We start from the raw sequence: 12,225 nt of genomic DNA, 5'->3' as shown, positions 1-12,225 counted from the left end.
CCTGTTCAAGACACACCTCTCTTCCATCAGGCTCGATTGGCTCACTCTTATTTTCTGCCCTGTTGCTTTGAATAAAAATATCACCTAGTATAATATTACCACCCCGTTAAAAAAAGATAGCAGTGAAGTGACCTGTGTGCATTTTTAAAAGGCCGGGGGGTGACAGGAGGACCACTGTAGTTAGTAATGAAGTCAATGCATTCACCCTGGATTTTCTGGATGTATACCGTCAGTGTCTCCGTTTCATTTTCTGAATTACAGGTGAAGCGTGAAATTTTATAATAGCAAAAGATGTCATTTTCTTCCCAGACTGTTTTGCATGACAATTAAGTCAAAAAGCTTACAGTGGAGGGAAAATATCAATCACAGGTTTTAATGCAGTTGACACTGAGTAATGTTTGAAGATCATTAGTGTTGTTGTGTGTTTTGATTGCAGTACTACACACTTTAACAGTTATTAACACTGTATGCAAATGGAGCCATTAATGATGCCTAATCAGTTAGCAGAGAAGACACAAAGATGATCAGTGTAAAGGAGTAAACTGACTTGACTAATTTTTCCCACAAAGTTGAATATTGATAAAAAACCTTCACTTCACTCTGAGGAGGGGCATTAACAGTATTTATGTGGAAGTGCCAGAGGATGAGAAATCAAATAGACCGTATGTCTGTTTAGACCATAATGTTTCTTTTTATCATTATCTATCTGCCACTTACAAATATTCTATATAATATGGAGGTGTTTTATGCATGACCTGGAAACCACATTATCTTACCAGCTTTCTACTTTTCTGATGAAGACATAGTTGTATGACTGAATGTTGAACTATACATATATTAGTGTTTTTCTTCTGTTTTGTTTTAGTTGTTGACTTTATTTCATGAGTAAAAATGTGTAAACTAATATCAAAGCAATCACGAAGAAAAAAAAAATCTGATTAAAGAAACAAATGCTTGAGGAATTTTCCCGCATGGCTGAACTAGAACAGAGTTAGAGGTCTCTTTACAATAAACTATAAAGGGTTAATACTTTAAAGTAAGGGAAACAGTCAGTTTTTTCTTGAGGCTCACTGTCAATCCTCTATGTGCACGACTAGAATTTGAACAAGTTAAAAGCAGCCATTACACTTGTTGGTAATCTTCTTGGCTTGTACATGATGGTTTAACACAGCTGATTCTTTTTTTCTTTTCTTTGCAATGGCGCCCTCTTGTGACAGTTTTTTTATCACCAGGATTCATTTGCTGCAGTAAGAGATGAGCAGGTTACTAATGATTTAAAAATTGGAAGTTTATTATCATTAAGACTAATAAAGCATGCTCAGATCTTGCTCTTTATAAATTAATCGTGTTTTGACACTGTATTTATTTTTTATACATTCATTGTATTCATTTGTTGTGAACATGTCAAATCAAAACAGACACATCTTTGAGTTTTTTTTTTGTATGTTTATTTTTTAAACTTTTTTTTCTTTAAAAAATGACAAGGTCCAAGTGTTTTGGAAGCCCCGCCCTCTCCCTATGTTCCCCAGCCGGCCAGCTCGACTCTAAGCAACCAGCAAAGAAAAATAAGTCATATGGACAATTGATAATATACACCCCATATACAGCAATACATAGTGGTCTACCATGTTAATACGCAAACCTCCAAAGAGGTTTCAATTCAAACTGTTGCCACTGATATGGTTCATTTCAATAGCAACTATCAACCGCTGACGGTTGTGTTTTCGACTAGTGTGGGTGGGGTTCAGGTTGCCGTGGCGAGGCGGCGGGGCCACCGACAGCTGCCTTGCTTTTCGCGCCGTCCCACGACGGCTCAGCTGATCAATTATATAACACAAGGTGGCTTTTGCTCCGCCTCACCAGACGGCGCTAAGATTGACCTGAACGCTTCCCCCCTCTTTTAACCAATCAGATTCAGCATAAGTGCAAAAATTTAGGAGGCACTGACACACGCACGATGCTATCTCGAGGAGCCCGAGTTAACGCCGCCGACCGATCCTCCTCGGCTGTCGTCTGTCGAACCGTTTCCGAGGGATTGAAATGACCTTACAGTGAACTGCGACCACCTGTCCATTCACTTTGACCTGGTTAATGCAGGACAGAAAAAGGCGGGATTTTTATCAGCGTTGTCTGTGAACAGTCTGCTGTTTGGATCCCCATAGAATTACAATTCAAAGATAACTTACAGTCCACCAAGTCCTTTTCTATGAATTTCATTTCTATGTTTTTTGCTCATTTTCACCTCATCCTGAATAAAGTAACAGCCAGTGAAAAGACAGGGCAAACTGTGTGTGTGTAAGTGTGTGTGTGTTTGCATGTGCCAGTGACTCCTGCAGTGGTAGAGACAGCATAGAGAAGGTTTCTGTATGTGCGTGAAATAAAGACGGAGCCTGTACACAGTGTGAGCGAGCGCGCGTCCCTCTTGCGGGTGGGCGGGCTGGGCTACAGACACGCCTCCCAGTGCAGCTGCAGGTCCGTGCTGTCCAGAAAATCGGCCGAGAAGACGCTCGGCGGAGTGTGTGGCGCCAGCGGGGCCAGACTCGTCCCCCCGTCTCCTTCCCCCGGTCCGCCTCCTCCGCCTCTCCCCCCTCCGTCGCCCCCGCTGCCTCCGCTGGCGCTCCCCACCATGGAGATGTCCAGCCAGTCCATGCTGTCCAGTGTGGGGTCGCCAAAGTCCAGCCCCGTAGAATGGGGGGAGAAGCCCAGGTCGGACGTGTCCATGGGGGAGGGGGGGTGGTCCAGGATGCTGGCCGTGCTCAGCATTTGGCTGTGGAGGTCGTCGATCAGCGTCAGCCCGCCGTCCGGCTCCACGCCCAGCAGCGGGGCGCCAGTGGTGCTCTCCAAGAAGTCCTCCAGGCGTCCGCTGCCTGTGCAGGGCTCCGCTATGGAGGGCTGGGGGGAGATGAGGGGGGAGGTCGGGGTGGGAGGGGAGAGGTGGAGCGGGGACGGGGGAGAGGACGGGGAGGGTGGGTCGGAGTGGAGTGGGGCGAGGGAGGGGTCAGGGTTGGCCTTGAAGCCGGGGATTTCTAATGGAGACGAAAGAGAGAGAGGAAAGTGATCAGTACGGATGACAAAATCACAACATCTGGATGACATCAGTGTTTGTGACAGATGTTCTTACCTCCACTCTTGAGCAGGATGTCAAACAGGTCGTCCATCTGCTGACTGTTCACACCGTTCTCCTGCTAACAGAGAGCGACACAGTGTTATCCATCAGCTGACAACACACACACACACACACACACACACACACACACACACACACACACACACACAATCCAAATCCAACACCTTCAGTTTATAACACAAACCAGCAATTATCTACATTTTAGAAGCTAGAATATGATCATTTCTAACATTTTTCCCAATTACTCAAAGTTAAATCAATTATCAAAATGATTGCCTGTTAATTGATCAATTAACTAATTTCAGTCTTTTATTTAAAGTTTCTGGGGCTGTTTTGTTCTTTATTTTCTATGTTTTCCTATTGAAGTAGATTACTGATGCAACCTGCAGCATTTTTCTCATACCTAAAAAATGTGATGGTTAAATTTGGTATAAGTCACATTTAGAATCGAGGAAACCAGAATACAGGTGTGATTCTCACTTTCTCTCGTCTGGAAACACTTGACTGACTCTCTTTTTTTTCTCTACTCTCTCTCTACCTCCAGATATCTCACGCATGAATGCAACAACTTTTGAACCTCTCTCTGGGGATTACCAAAAGTAGACACTTGTTAAATTAAGAAGTAGAGCTGGCAGACTGAGACAAAAAAAACACAAACAAACATGACACGAAAAGGAAAAAAAGAAAACCCCCCTAAAAAGAAAATGGAAGGAGAAATAGAAAAAAAAAGGACAATATTAAAGGAGAGATGGGAAGAAAGTCTGGAGGACATACTTTGGAGCGCTGAGTAGGAAGGGAGGTGTTGGGTTTAGGAGAGGGAGGGGTAAACAGTGTGTGCCGGTCGTAAGGCGGACACACCTCCTCTCTCTGCCAGGATGGAGTGATGGAAGTGATGAAATGAGGGGAAAAAAGAGGAGAAACAAACAAGGAGAAAAAAAAGGTCAATGAGGTTTTGGCGGCAGAGATGAAATGATGATGGGAAGTGTTGATGGAGGAGGGGGAGGGGGCGTTACCTTGAGAGATGAGATTATGCTGCTTTGGCTTTCGCTGTCTGACATCTCGTCGAAGAAAGGCTGCAGGTTGGGCGGAGCGGTGACTGACTGGCCGGGTTGTGGAACGACGCTGGTGTCCAAATGCAGCGCTGCCTTCTGTCCCTGAGAGGAGAGAGAGCAGGGATTAAATATTAAGACTGAACTCGTTGAACATTCGGGTCTGACTTCTTTGTTTGTGAAGTTTTAATTCTGGATGTCAGGCTGCTTCAGATCTCATCAGTCCAGTCAGTTTGATTATTTTAAACTGTGTTAGTGGCGACACCTTGTGGCAGAAGGAATATATTGCAGGCAGTCCTTTCTTACATTACATTCATTTGGCAGATGCTATTGTCTAAAAGTCCTTTACACCACACATATAAACACATTTTCTGTGTCATATTTAACTAATATTTTAACTGCATGTCTTCTCCAACAATTCCAAGGTTAGTATCTGCACTGTAACTTCTTATTCTCCTGTTTTTATCTGTTTTACTCAATTTTAACACCATATTCAATTTATTCAATTATCTTTTTATTTTGCCATGTGTTACTTTTATATCATGTCTTGATGCATTTTATGTTTCATGTAAGTCACTTTGAATTGCCTTAAATTTGCCTTGCCTAATAAATATCAATACATTCACAAAGAGAAAATACAAATGAGATAAAAACAAAAGAAGAGCTCCATATTTAAAAAGTAAAAGTTATAATTAAAACAAAAAGGTTTTTGAATGCATATACAACATAATAAAAGGTTACTTTACTCGTAACTCCTTTATCATAAGTGAATAATGAGACAGAATCATTAGACTCATCTGAAGCTCCTCAGTGAAACTACAATCCATCAATATTTCACTTCACTCCTATTTCATAACAAATGGGAAATATATTTATAAGTAAAGTACAAAGTTTGGTAACTTGCAAAAACCTTCACATGCAGAATAAATTTAAAAAATTGTCATTGTACCTTTTTGATTGGCTGGCTAACAGGCTCGGCCTCTTTCTGCTCTTTCGATTGGCTGTCGGTGCTGGGCAGTTTACTCGGAGTCGACTGCAATCTCTGAAAAGACGACAACAAGGATGCAACTGATGAGTGTCTGTCCTTCAGCAAGACCAAAACATGTCACTTCCCAGATTAAGTTTCGCCGTACCTGCAGCGTGATGCGTCCGTTGGTTTTGGCCAATGAGGACACTCCGTTCTGCCCGTCGGTGGTGTGGCTGGTGAGAGCGATCAAGTAGTGGTTGCCGTTGGTGTCGGTGACCAGCGTGGGTGTGCCGTTGGACTTGAGGAGGTCTAATGAAATGGCCTGAGTGTGGATCTGAGTGCTGTTCTGTTGGTTGATGAAGACTGGAGTCACCTGGAAACAGAAAGCACATTTTACTGTCATTGAAACATTAAAGCACTGTTATCTGGATGTATTTCTTGAATGTGGTGATGCTGTAGTTATATTTCAGTTGATATATGACAGTTGTGGTCATTACCTGTTGTGTAGGAACAGCTGGCGTCTGCTGTTTTTGCCTCTGATGCGCCTTCAGCTGCTTCCTCTGATGCGTTGGGTTCACCGTGGGCTTCTGAGTCGCCACCGTCTGACTCTGGATCTGCACCTGGACCTGTTTCAGCTGCACTTGGTTCTTCTGCTGAGCTTGGAGCTGCCCTTGCGTCTGCTTCAGCTGGCTCTGCTGCACCAGCTTCTGCTGACTGAGCTTCTGCTGGGCCAGTTTCTGCTGCGCTAACTTCTGCTGGGCCTGGAGCTGCTTCTGTTGGGTTTGCTGGATGATGAGCTGCTGCAGTTGCTGCTGCTGGTGGAGCAGGATTTGAGCTTCTTTCTTCTGCTGCTGTTGTTGTTGCTGTTGTTGTTGTTGTTGTTGTTGTTGTTGCTGCTGCTGCTGCTGCTGTTTTGGAGGGTTTGACTTGGCCTCGGCCGCTTTCTGCAGCTGTGCCTGACTCTGCAGCTGCTGCTTCTGTTGTTCGGCTTGTTGGACTTGCAGCCGGTGGATCTGCTGCAGCCTGAGCAGAGTCTCCTGAGAGCACTGCATCGGCTGGGCCATTTTCTTCATCTGTGCCTCCTCTGTCACTCCCTCCATTCCCTCCTCGGCCTCCATCTCCTTCTTCACCTTCACCATGAGGCCGTTGGGGAACGTGGGCGGCTGGATGGCTGAGGCTTTTATCAGAGTTTGCGGTTTAACCTCCTGGGATATCGTTCTGCTCTTTTCGCTAGCTTCTTTCTCCCCCACTATTCCACCCGTCATCTTGCCCTGCTCCAGCTGGGATCTGAGGGTCTCCACTAGCCTCTGCTTTTGCCTCAGCATCCGGGTCAGCTCCTCGATCTGTTTGTCCTTCTCCTGAAGCATCTGGTCCTTGTCCATGGAGAATATGTCCAAAGCTAACCCAGATAGGGTCTCTGGAGGCTGGCTTGAGGCGGGTGAAGTCCTGGAGAGGCTGCATGAACTCTGGGTTTCCTCTTTCACTTTTGAGAGCGGCTGTGAGAGCGGAGAGACATTCGACGGATGCTGAGGAGAGTGGTGGAGGGTGAGCTGGGTCAGGGGAGAGCTCACCTGAAGGATAAGAAAATATGAAGAGGATGTTAGAGCTTAAAGAAGCTTGAGGGAAGGTGAGCAATTCATCTTACAATGACCAAAATCTCACCATCTCTCCAAACATGTCTCCGTTACAGCTGGTCTCATCTGGACTCATCCCTGCTAGCGACCGCTCAGACGGGGTAGGCGACACCGGCGGGCTGGAGTTGGTGCTGCCGAAACGCATGACCCGCCCAGGAACCGTGTGAGCCAACGGGGAGAAAGCTACCTTAAAGCCGCCATCTGGCAACTGGTGGTCGGAGGCGACGGTCGCGCCTGGAGAGGACGCGATGGCGTTAACGGAAGAGGCGGCGCCCTGCTGGCCGGCCTGCGATATGCCATTTTTCAAAAGCGCTGCGTTGGCGCCGTGTTGCTCTTGGTAGTTGCGGAGCCTCTCGATGAGGTCGTTCTTGGTGCCTGAGACGGTCAAACCACGCAATTTCAGTTCCTGCTTCAACTCGGCGACCTGTAGGATGGGAAACCAAAGCGGTAGTCAGAAAGCAGATATTGACTCAAAGTGAGAGAGCAACAGTTAGGTGTGAGACAGAGTTCAGGGGAACGTTTGTTAGCGTTAATTTTAAAAAGGTCATAGTGGTTTTGTGAAGGGACAGAAAAAGAGAAGAGTCATATTTTTGAATAAACCAATTGTGCCAATTTTCTAACAGTTCCTTTATTTATTGTAGGCAGTTTTTGTGTTAATTTGTTCTCAAAGTTTCAACTTATATGTCAAAACTCTTTTAGTAGTTTCATTTCTGCTGAACTTCGTCATGGGAAAGTTTTAAATAAACAGAGTGCTGATTTCACTCATTAAATGGCATTAAAAAAAGGAGCTAATATGACCTTCATTAAAAAGATATAGTTAAATATTCTCATTAAGTTTAGTTTCCTGTGGCGTAGCAGATGTTCTAAACGTTCCATATTTATGAACACTGGATAAAGTTGTCTCTTTAAATTACTTTGAACTCGTCCAGGTTGGCTGGCAGAGTGCTTGGCTTGGCTCCTCCCGCTGCTGCTTGGCTCTGCCGTGCAGCCCCGCTCTGATTGGAGGGGGCTGAGGTGGTTGTCGTGGGAACACTGCGGGAGGGGGAAGGGCCGGAGTTGGTTGTGGGAGGCTGCTCGGTCGGTGGCCTGAAGGGAGACGAGAAAAAACTGTTGTAGTATGTAGTGTTTTTCTGACTAAGCAGGAAATGCTTTAACAGAAATGATATGCGAGTGTGGAAGTACGAATGAATAGTTTGACTGGTTCAATGAACGGTTTCTGTGGAGTTTTTGTTTCACTTTTATTCCCTGCACCTGATTGCTTATAATCCTACCTTGGTGCTCATCACCAATCATCGACTTTATGTAAAAACTAAGCGTATGTCATACATGAATCACACATTTTACTGTCAAGACACACCTGTTACTCAGGGTCTGACGGTAATTTTAAAAGATTACTTCTACGTGGAGCTCCAGGCTCTAAAGATTCATCCAAGAGCCAATAATGGGGAAGAAAGCAGACAGGTTTAGAGAAGCCAGTCATATGAAAACTGCTACAACCATTTTCATAAAGACTTTTGTTTAATATGAGGAAGAAAAGTGAGGGTGTTCACTTTACAGACCCTGCATTTAGTCATTCTCACTTCCACACCGCAAAAACACACACAGACACACACACACATATATAAAATATGCTGTCATGCGTGACGCTCACTTGGGAGGGGCGGGCAGGATGGTGTGGTAGTTGTAGTGCTGCTGTTGCTGGCTGAGGATCTGCAGCTGCAGGAAGAGCTGCTGCTGATGGAGGAGCTTCGCATAGGACGAGTCCATCTGAGGCGGACGCTCCTTGTCCGCCTTCTGGTCCGGAGGGATGTACTGGTGGTACTTGAGCTTCTTCACCTTCGCCGAGAAAAGCGGAAAGAAAGTTTAAAAGGACGTTTCTGCTGCTTTCACACTTTAATAGATCACCTCAACCTCTGCTTCCTCTAAGTCTACTTTAAGTGGACAGAATTACCGTGAGAAAAAACATGTGTGTGCAGCTGAGCATGTTCAGTACGTGGAGGTGGAGGGTCTGATACTTTCTACTCAAAATTAAGAAAAGCATTGTTTCATTTTTTGAGGATAATGTGGTTGAAGAAAAACCCGAATATCTCTTCCTCTTCTGCCACAAATCTCTCTTTGTGTGATTCCTACATGTCAAAATGTCGAGTCTAAAGACATTGTGACATCTAAGGAACCAAAACCACAGCTCTTTAAATGGCTCTTTCATATCTAAGGAGTAACTTTCATTTCTCAGCTGGTTTTTGGGAGGACCTTTTGACAAACACAATTTTCATTCCTCAAAAACTGCAATCATAAATCAAGCTGAAAATTATGATCTTTATACTTTTGTTTATTTTCTTATGGCAGTGCCTTTTTAAATGAACATGAAACTGGGAGCTTTCTGACCTTGGGTTTGCTGTCCTTTGGTTTTTTAGGCCTCTGTGGAGGACGGTCTGAACTCGTCTTAGCCTGAGACTGCTGACGGAAACCGTGAGAAATGGGGTCGGGGGAGGAGGAAGTAAAGAAATGAGGAGATGAGGGAGGGTTAGACAGTTATAGCTGCTCCACAAATAGAGAGTAAGGTCACATTTAGTCAAAGTCATCAAATGTTCAGCTCGAAACAGAAAGAGGCGTGAAATAAGTCGCGTTCCTGCACCTTGATATGTCCGGTAGAGGGGCGCGAGCTCGTTAAGGTCCCCGTCGTCCCGTTTGTCGCTTTCGGGAGCGGGGAGGCGTCTGACCCATTCGCCTGGGGAGGAGGTGGTGCAGGAGGTGGAGGAGGGGGCTGTGTAAGAAACTGAGAGGATACAGTATTTCTCCGGTTAGTGGTGTGATCATGTTTATAATGTTTGTAACTCCGCTCTCTCTTGATTTGATTGACATCCTGCGATGGTACCTGTGTAGGGGACATGTCCCCGTTCTGGGTGATTGTGTCGGCAGGGGAAGGCTGTGGCACAGCACTCAGGGGAGAGTCGTGATTGGTTAGCTGGTCTGGTGACAGTGCATCGCTGCTGTCTTCATCTAAGGACGAGCTCTCTCCCTTTGGAGAATCTGTGACAGAGCAGAAATATTTAGTAAAGCTTCACACATCAACTCAGACTCAGCTTACTAGGAACTAAGACAGTAATTGTGTCATTTTTAGGTGCTTCTGCTATGTGGCCAGTAAACGACTGTTGCTGGTAAATTTAGAGATTCTCACAGTCACAGTGGCCAGAGGGCAAACCAGTTCATTTCCTGCCCTCTTCACATTATAAACTGTGTAACACACTCTCACAGTAAACTGCTGAGAGGAAATGACTAATCTTAAAGAAGTTATACAACACTTTGTATCCTGCTGTGTTTCAAAATATGTCCAAACATACATTGTTGTTGCTCATCTGGCACGATGATGCAACTCTGTATCATTTGCACACTCACCGGTACAACACTGTATTACAAATGTGTGGCGATACCTGGATGTTGTAATCTCACAGCTAAAGGTGTGTTCAGACTGAATGTGAATTCAATTTTAGAGGTGTCGCAACTGAATATTAAGTCACCTGAGTGATGAAGAGGAACGGAGTGTTACCTGAATGCAACACTTGTGTTCATCACTGAGCTGTATGACTGCAGTAAATTTAGCAAACATCTGTCAGTAAAGTCACTAATTCACTTTGTGTTTAGTGTGAATGCATGTTAAGAAGTCCAGTTCAGCTTCATGCAGCTTACTGCTTGCTTGTTGTGAGTGTTGCTGAATGTGTGCGTGTGCATGTATGTGTGTGTGTGTGTGTGTGTGTGTGTGTGTGTGTGTGTATCCATGCACCAGTATGCTTGTTTGACTGTTGTAAATGCACTTTGTTGTTTTTGCTTCATCTGTACTGTTCGTCTCTTTATATGATTCAACGTTAATAAATAACAGTTTAAATGTATGTGCATGTGCAGTATGAGTGTACTTACATGTAACTGTGCTGTGTGTTTACATGCTTTTTATGTGTGACTGTAATGCATGTAAATGATTGCAAATGTGCGTGTGTGTCTTTACCGAAGCGACTGTCTACTTATCCAAATGTGTTTACTGAATTCTGTGTGTTTTACATATTTAAAAACTGCAATGACAGGGATGGGTTAAGTAAGTGTGTCCGTGTGCAACTGTTTGCATGTGTGTATTTACCCAGCGGTGAGGTCTGCAGAGGGCAGGTGACAGAGAGGATGTTCTTGTGAACCAGTTCGATGGGACCCGGTCGGTGGGAGATCTTGTCGTTGAGGTCGTCGGCCAGTCGGGCTCGCTTCAGCTGCAGCTGCTTGGCCTGCAGGGAGGGCTCTGCAGACGTCTCTGTGAAAGACACAGTGGGACAACATATGTAGGTAAACACCCACTTCCATCATGTAGCGAAAGGTTACGTGGTTTGCAGAGAGTGTTAACGCCGCAATGCAACATGCAATCCATTTGAATGTTCTCAGCTGATCCATGAAAACAGGAAGTTGGCTTTCTGAAGATCACTGATAATAAGCTTTAAGCCACTTCCTACATTTGAGTTAAAGCTCAATTTAAAGAATTCAAATCAAAACTGAAAATGCTGCTACTTTAAAATTTGAACAGACAATTAAACAAGAAAACTAAATAAAAGGGATAACATCAAGTCAAGGGCATTGTGGGCAGTCAACTATTGTGCTTAAAATTACATAAAACTCACCTTCCAGAATGTGCATCCTGACCAGCTCTGAGCGCTCCGGACGACACCGGATCTTCCTCTTCAGATAGTCTTCGGTCTGGATGCATCAAAAGAGACAAAGGAGAGAAAAGAACATTTAATTGACTTCCGCTTTAATATTGCAATAACTATTGTAGATCTCTTTTGTTCTGTAGCTTCTTTTGACACATAACTGTAGTGTTGCGTCAAGTGTTTAACAGTCTGTCCACTTCTGTTACTTTTTTTTTTTCTTTTTTCGCAGCTGCTTGTTTTTTTTTTAAAGGCAAAATATGTACAGTATATTTAAATCTTCACTCTGCAAATTTGCATGTTGGCACCTCACCGCTGTTTGTGTGGCACGTTAGCTTTCGATTTGTAACTTCCTGTCAGCAGATAGGTGTAAAAGCAGTTTGAAATAGTGCTTTACGCTGTTTACTCCAAATAATTTCAGAAAGCAGGTAAATTCACAGTGTTCGAGACACTCACCCTTGCTCGTTCCAGACTCCTCCTCTGTTCGTGAAAGGCTGCCGGGCTCTTCAGTGCTGCATGGAGAGAGAGAGAGAGAGAGAGAGAGAGAGAGAGAGAGATATAAATGAGGCTCTTGCAGAATCTGATGGGAGTTGTGATGCTCCTTTCGACGAGTGACTATGTGAGAGCAGACGCAGCTATAGAGGAAAACGGACTGGAAGCAGAAGTGGCTGCAGGGCGAGAAGGTCAAGAGTGTTATTCTCAACTACGCTGTGACAGACTGACGGCTGCAGCGCGCCACGTACCTAAAGAAGAAGCTTCTCTGCTGTTA

At 44.6% G+C, this 12,225-nt stretch overlaps 1 protein-coding gene across 5 annotated transcripts in view; it reads right to left on the bottom strand.

The window, feature by feature from the left end:
• Positions 1-1,431: 1,431 nt before the first annotated feature.
• Positions 1,432-12,225, bottom strand: part of mrtfab (myocardin related transcription factor Ab) — a 40,801-nt gene continuing 30,007 nt past the window's right edge. For 2 of the 5 annotated variants that reach the window (XM_062442720.1, XM_062442724.1), the window contains 16 exons: positions 11,913-11,968; positions 11,430-11,505; positions 10,907-11,068; positions 9,653-9,807; positions 9,413-9,553; positions 9,163-9,231; positions 8,429-8,613; positions 7,692-7,863; positions 6,806-7,201; positions 5,641-6,714; positions 5,310-5,516; positions 5,126-5,218; positions 4,141-4,281; positions 3,902-3,994; positions 3,122-3,185; positions 1,432-3,026 (listed from right to left, as the gene is read on the bottom strand). In XM_062442720.1, the coding sequence (XP_062298704.1) occupies positions 2,443-3,026; positions 3,122-3,185; positions 3,902-3,994; positions 4,141-4,281; positions 5,126-5,218; positions 5,310-5,516; positions 5,641-6,714; positions 6,806-7,201; positions 7,692-7,863; positions 8,429-8,613; positions 9,163-9,231; positions 9,413-9,553; positions 9,653-9,807; positions 10,907-11,068; positions 11,430-11,505; positions 11,913-11,968 (3,668 nt within the window). In that variant the 3' untranslated portion in view covers positions 1,432-2,442. The remainder of the gene's footprint in view (positions 3,027-3,121; positions 3,186-3,901; positions 3,995-4,140; positions 4,282-5,125; positions 5,219-5,309; positions 5,517-5,640; positions 6,715-6,805; positions 7,202-7,691; positions 7,864-8,428; positions 8,614-9,162; positions 9,232-9,412; positions 9,554-9,652; positions 9,808-10,906; positions 11,069-11,429; positions 11,506-11,912; positions 11,969-12,225) is intronic. The other 3 variants (XM_062442721.1, XM_062442722.1, XM_062442723.1) reach the window with 3 other exon arrangements.

This window comes from Scomber scombrus, chromosome 21 (assembly GCF_963691925.1).
Source record: "Scomber scombrus chromosome 21, fScoSco1.1, whole genome shotgun sequence".
Taxonomy (NCBI): domain Eukaryota; kingdom Metazoa; phylum Chordata; class Actinopteri; order Scombriformes; family Scombridae; genus Scomber; species Scomber scombrus.
This window is presented reverse-complemented; position numbering and strand designations above follow the sequence as displayed.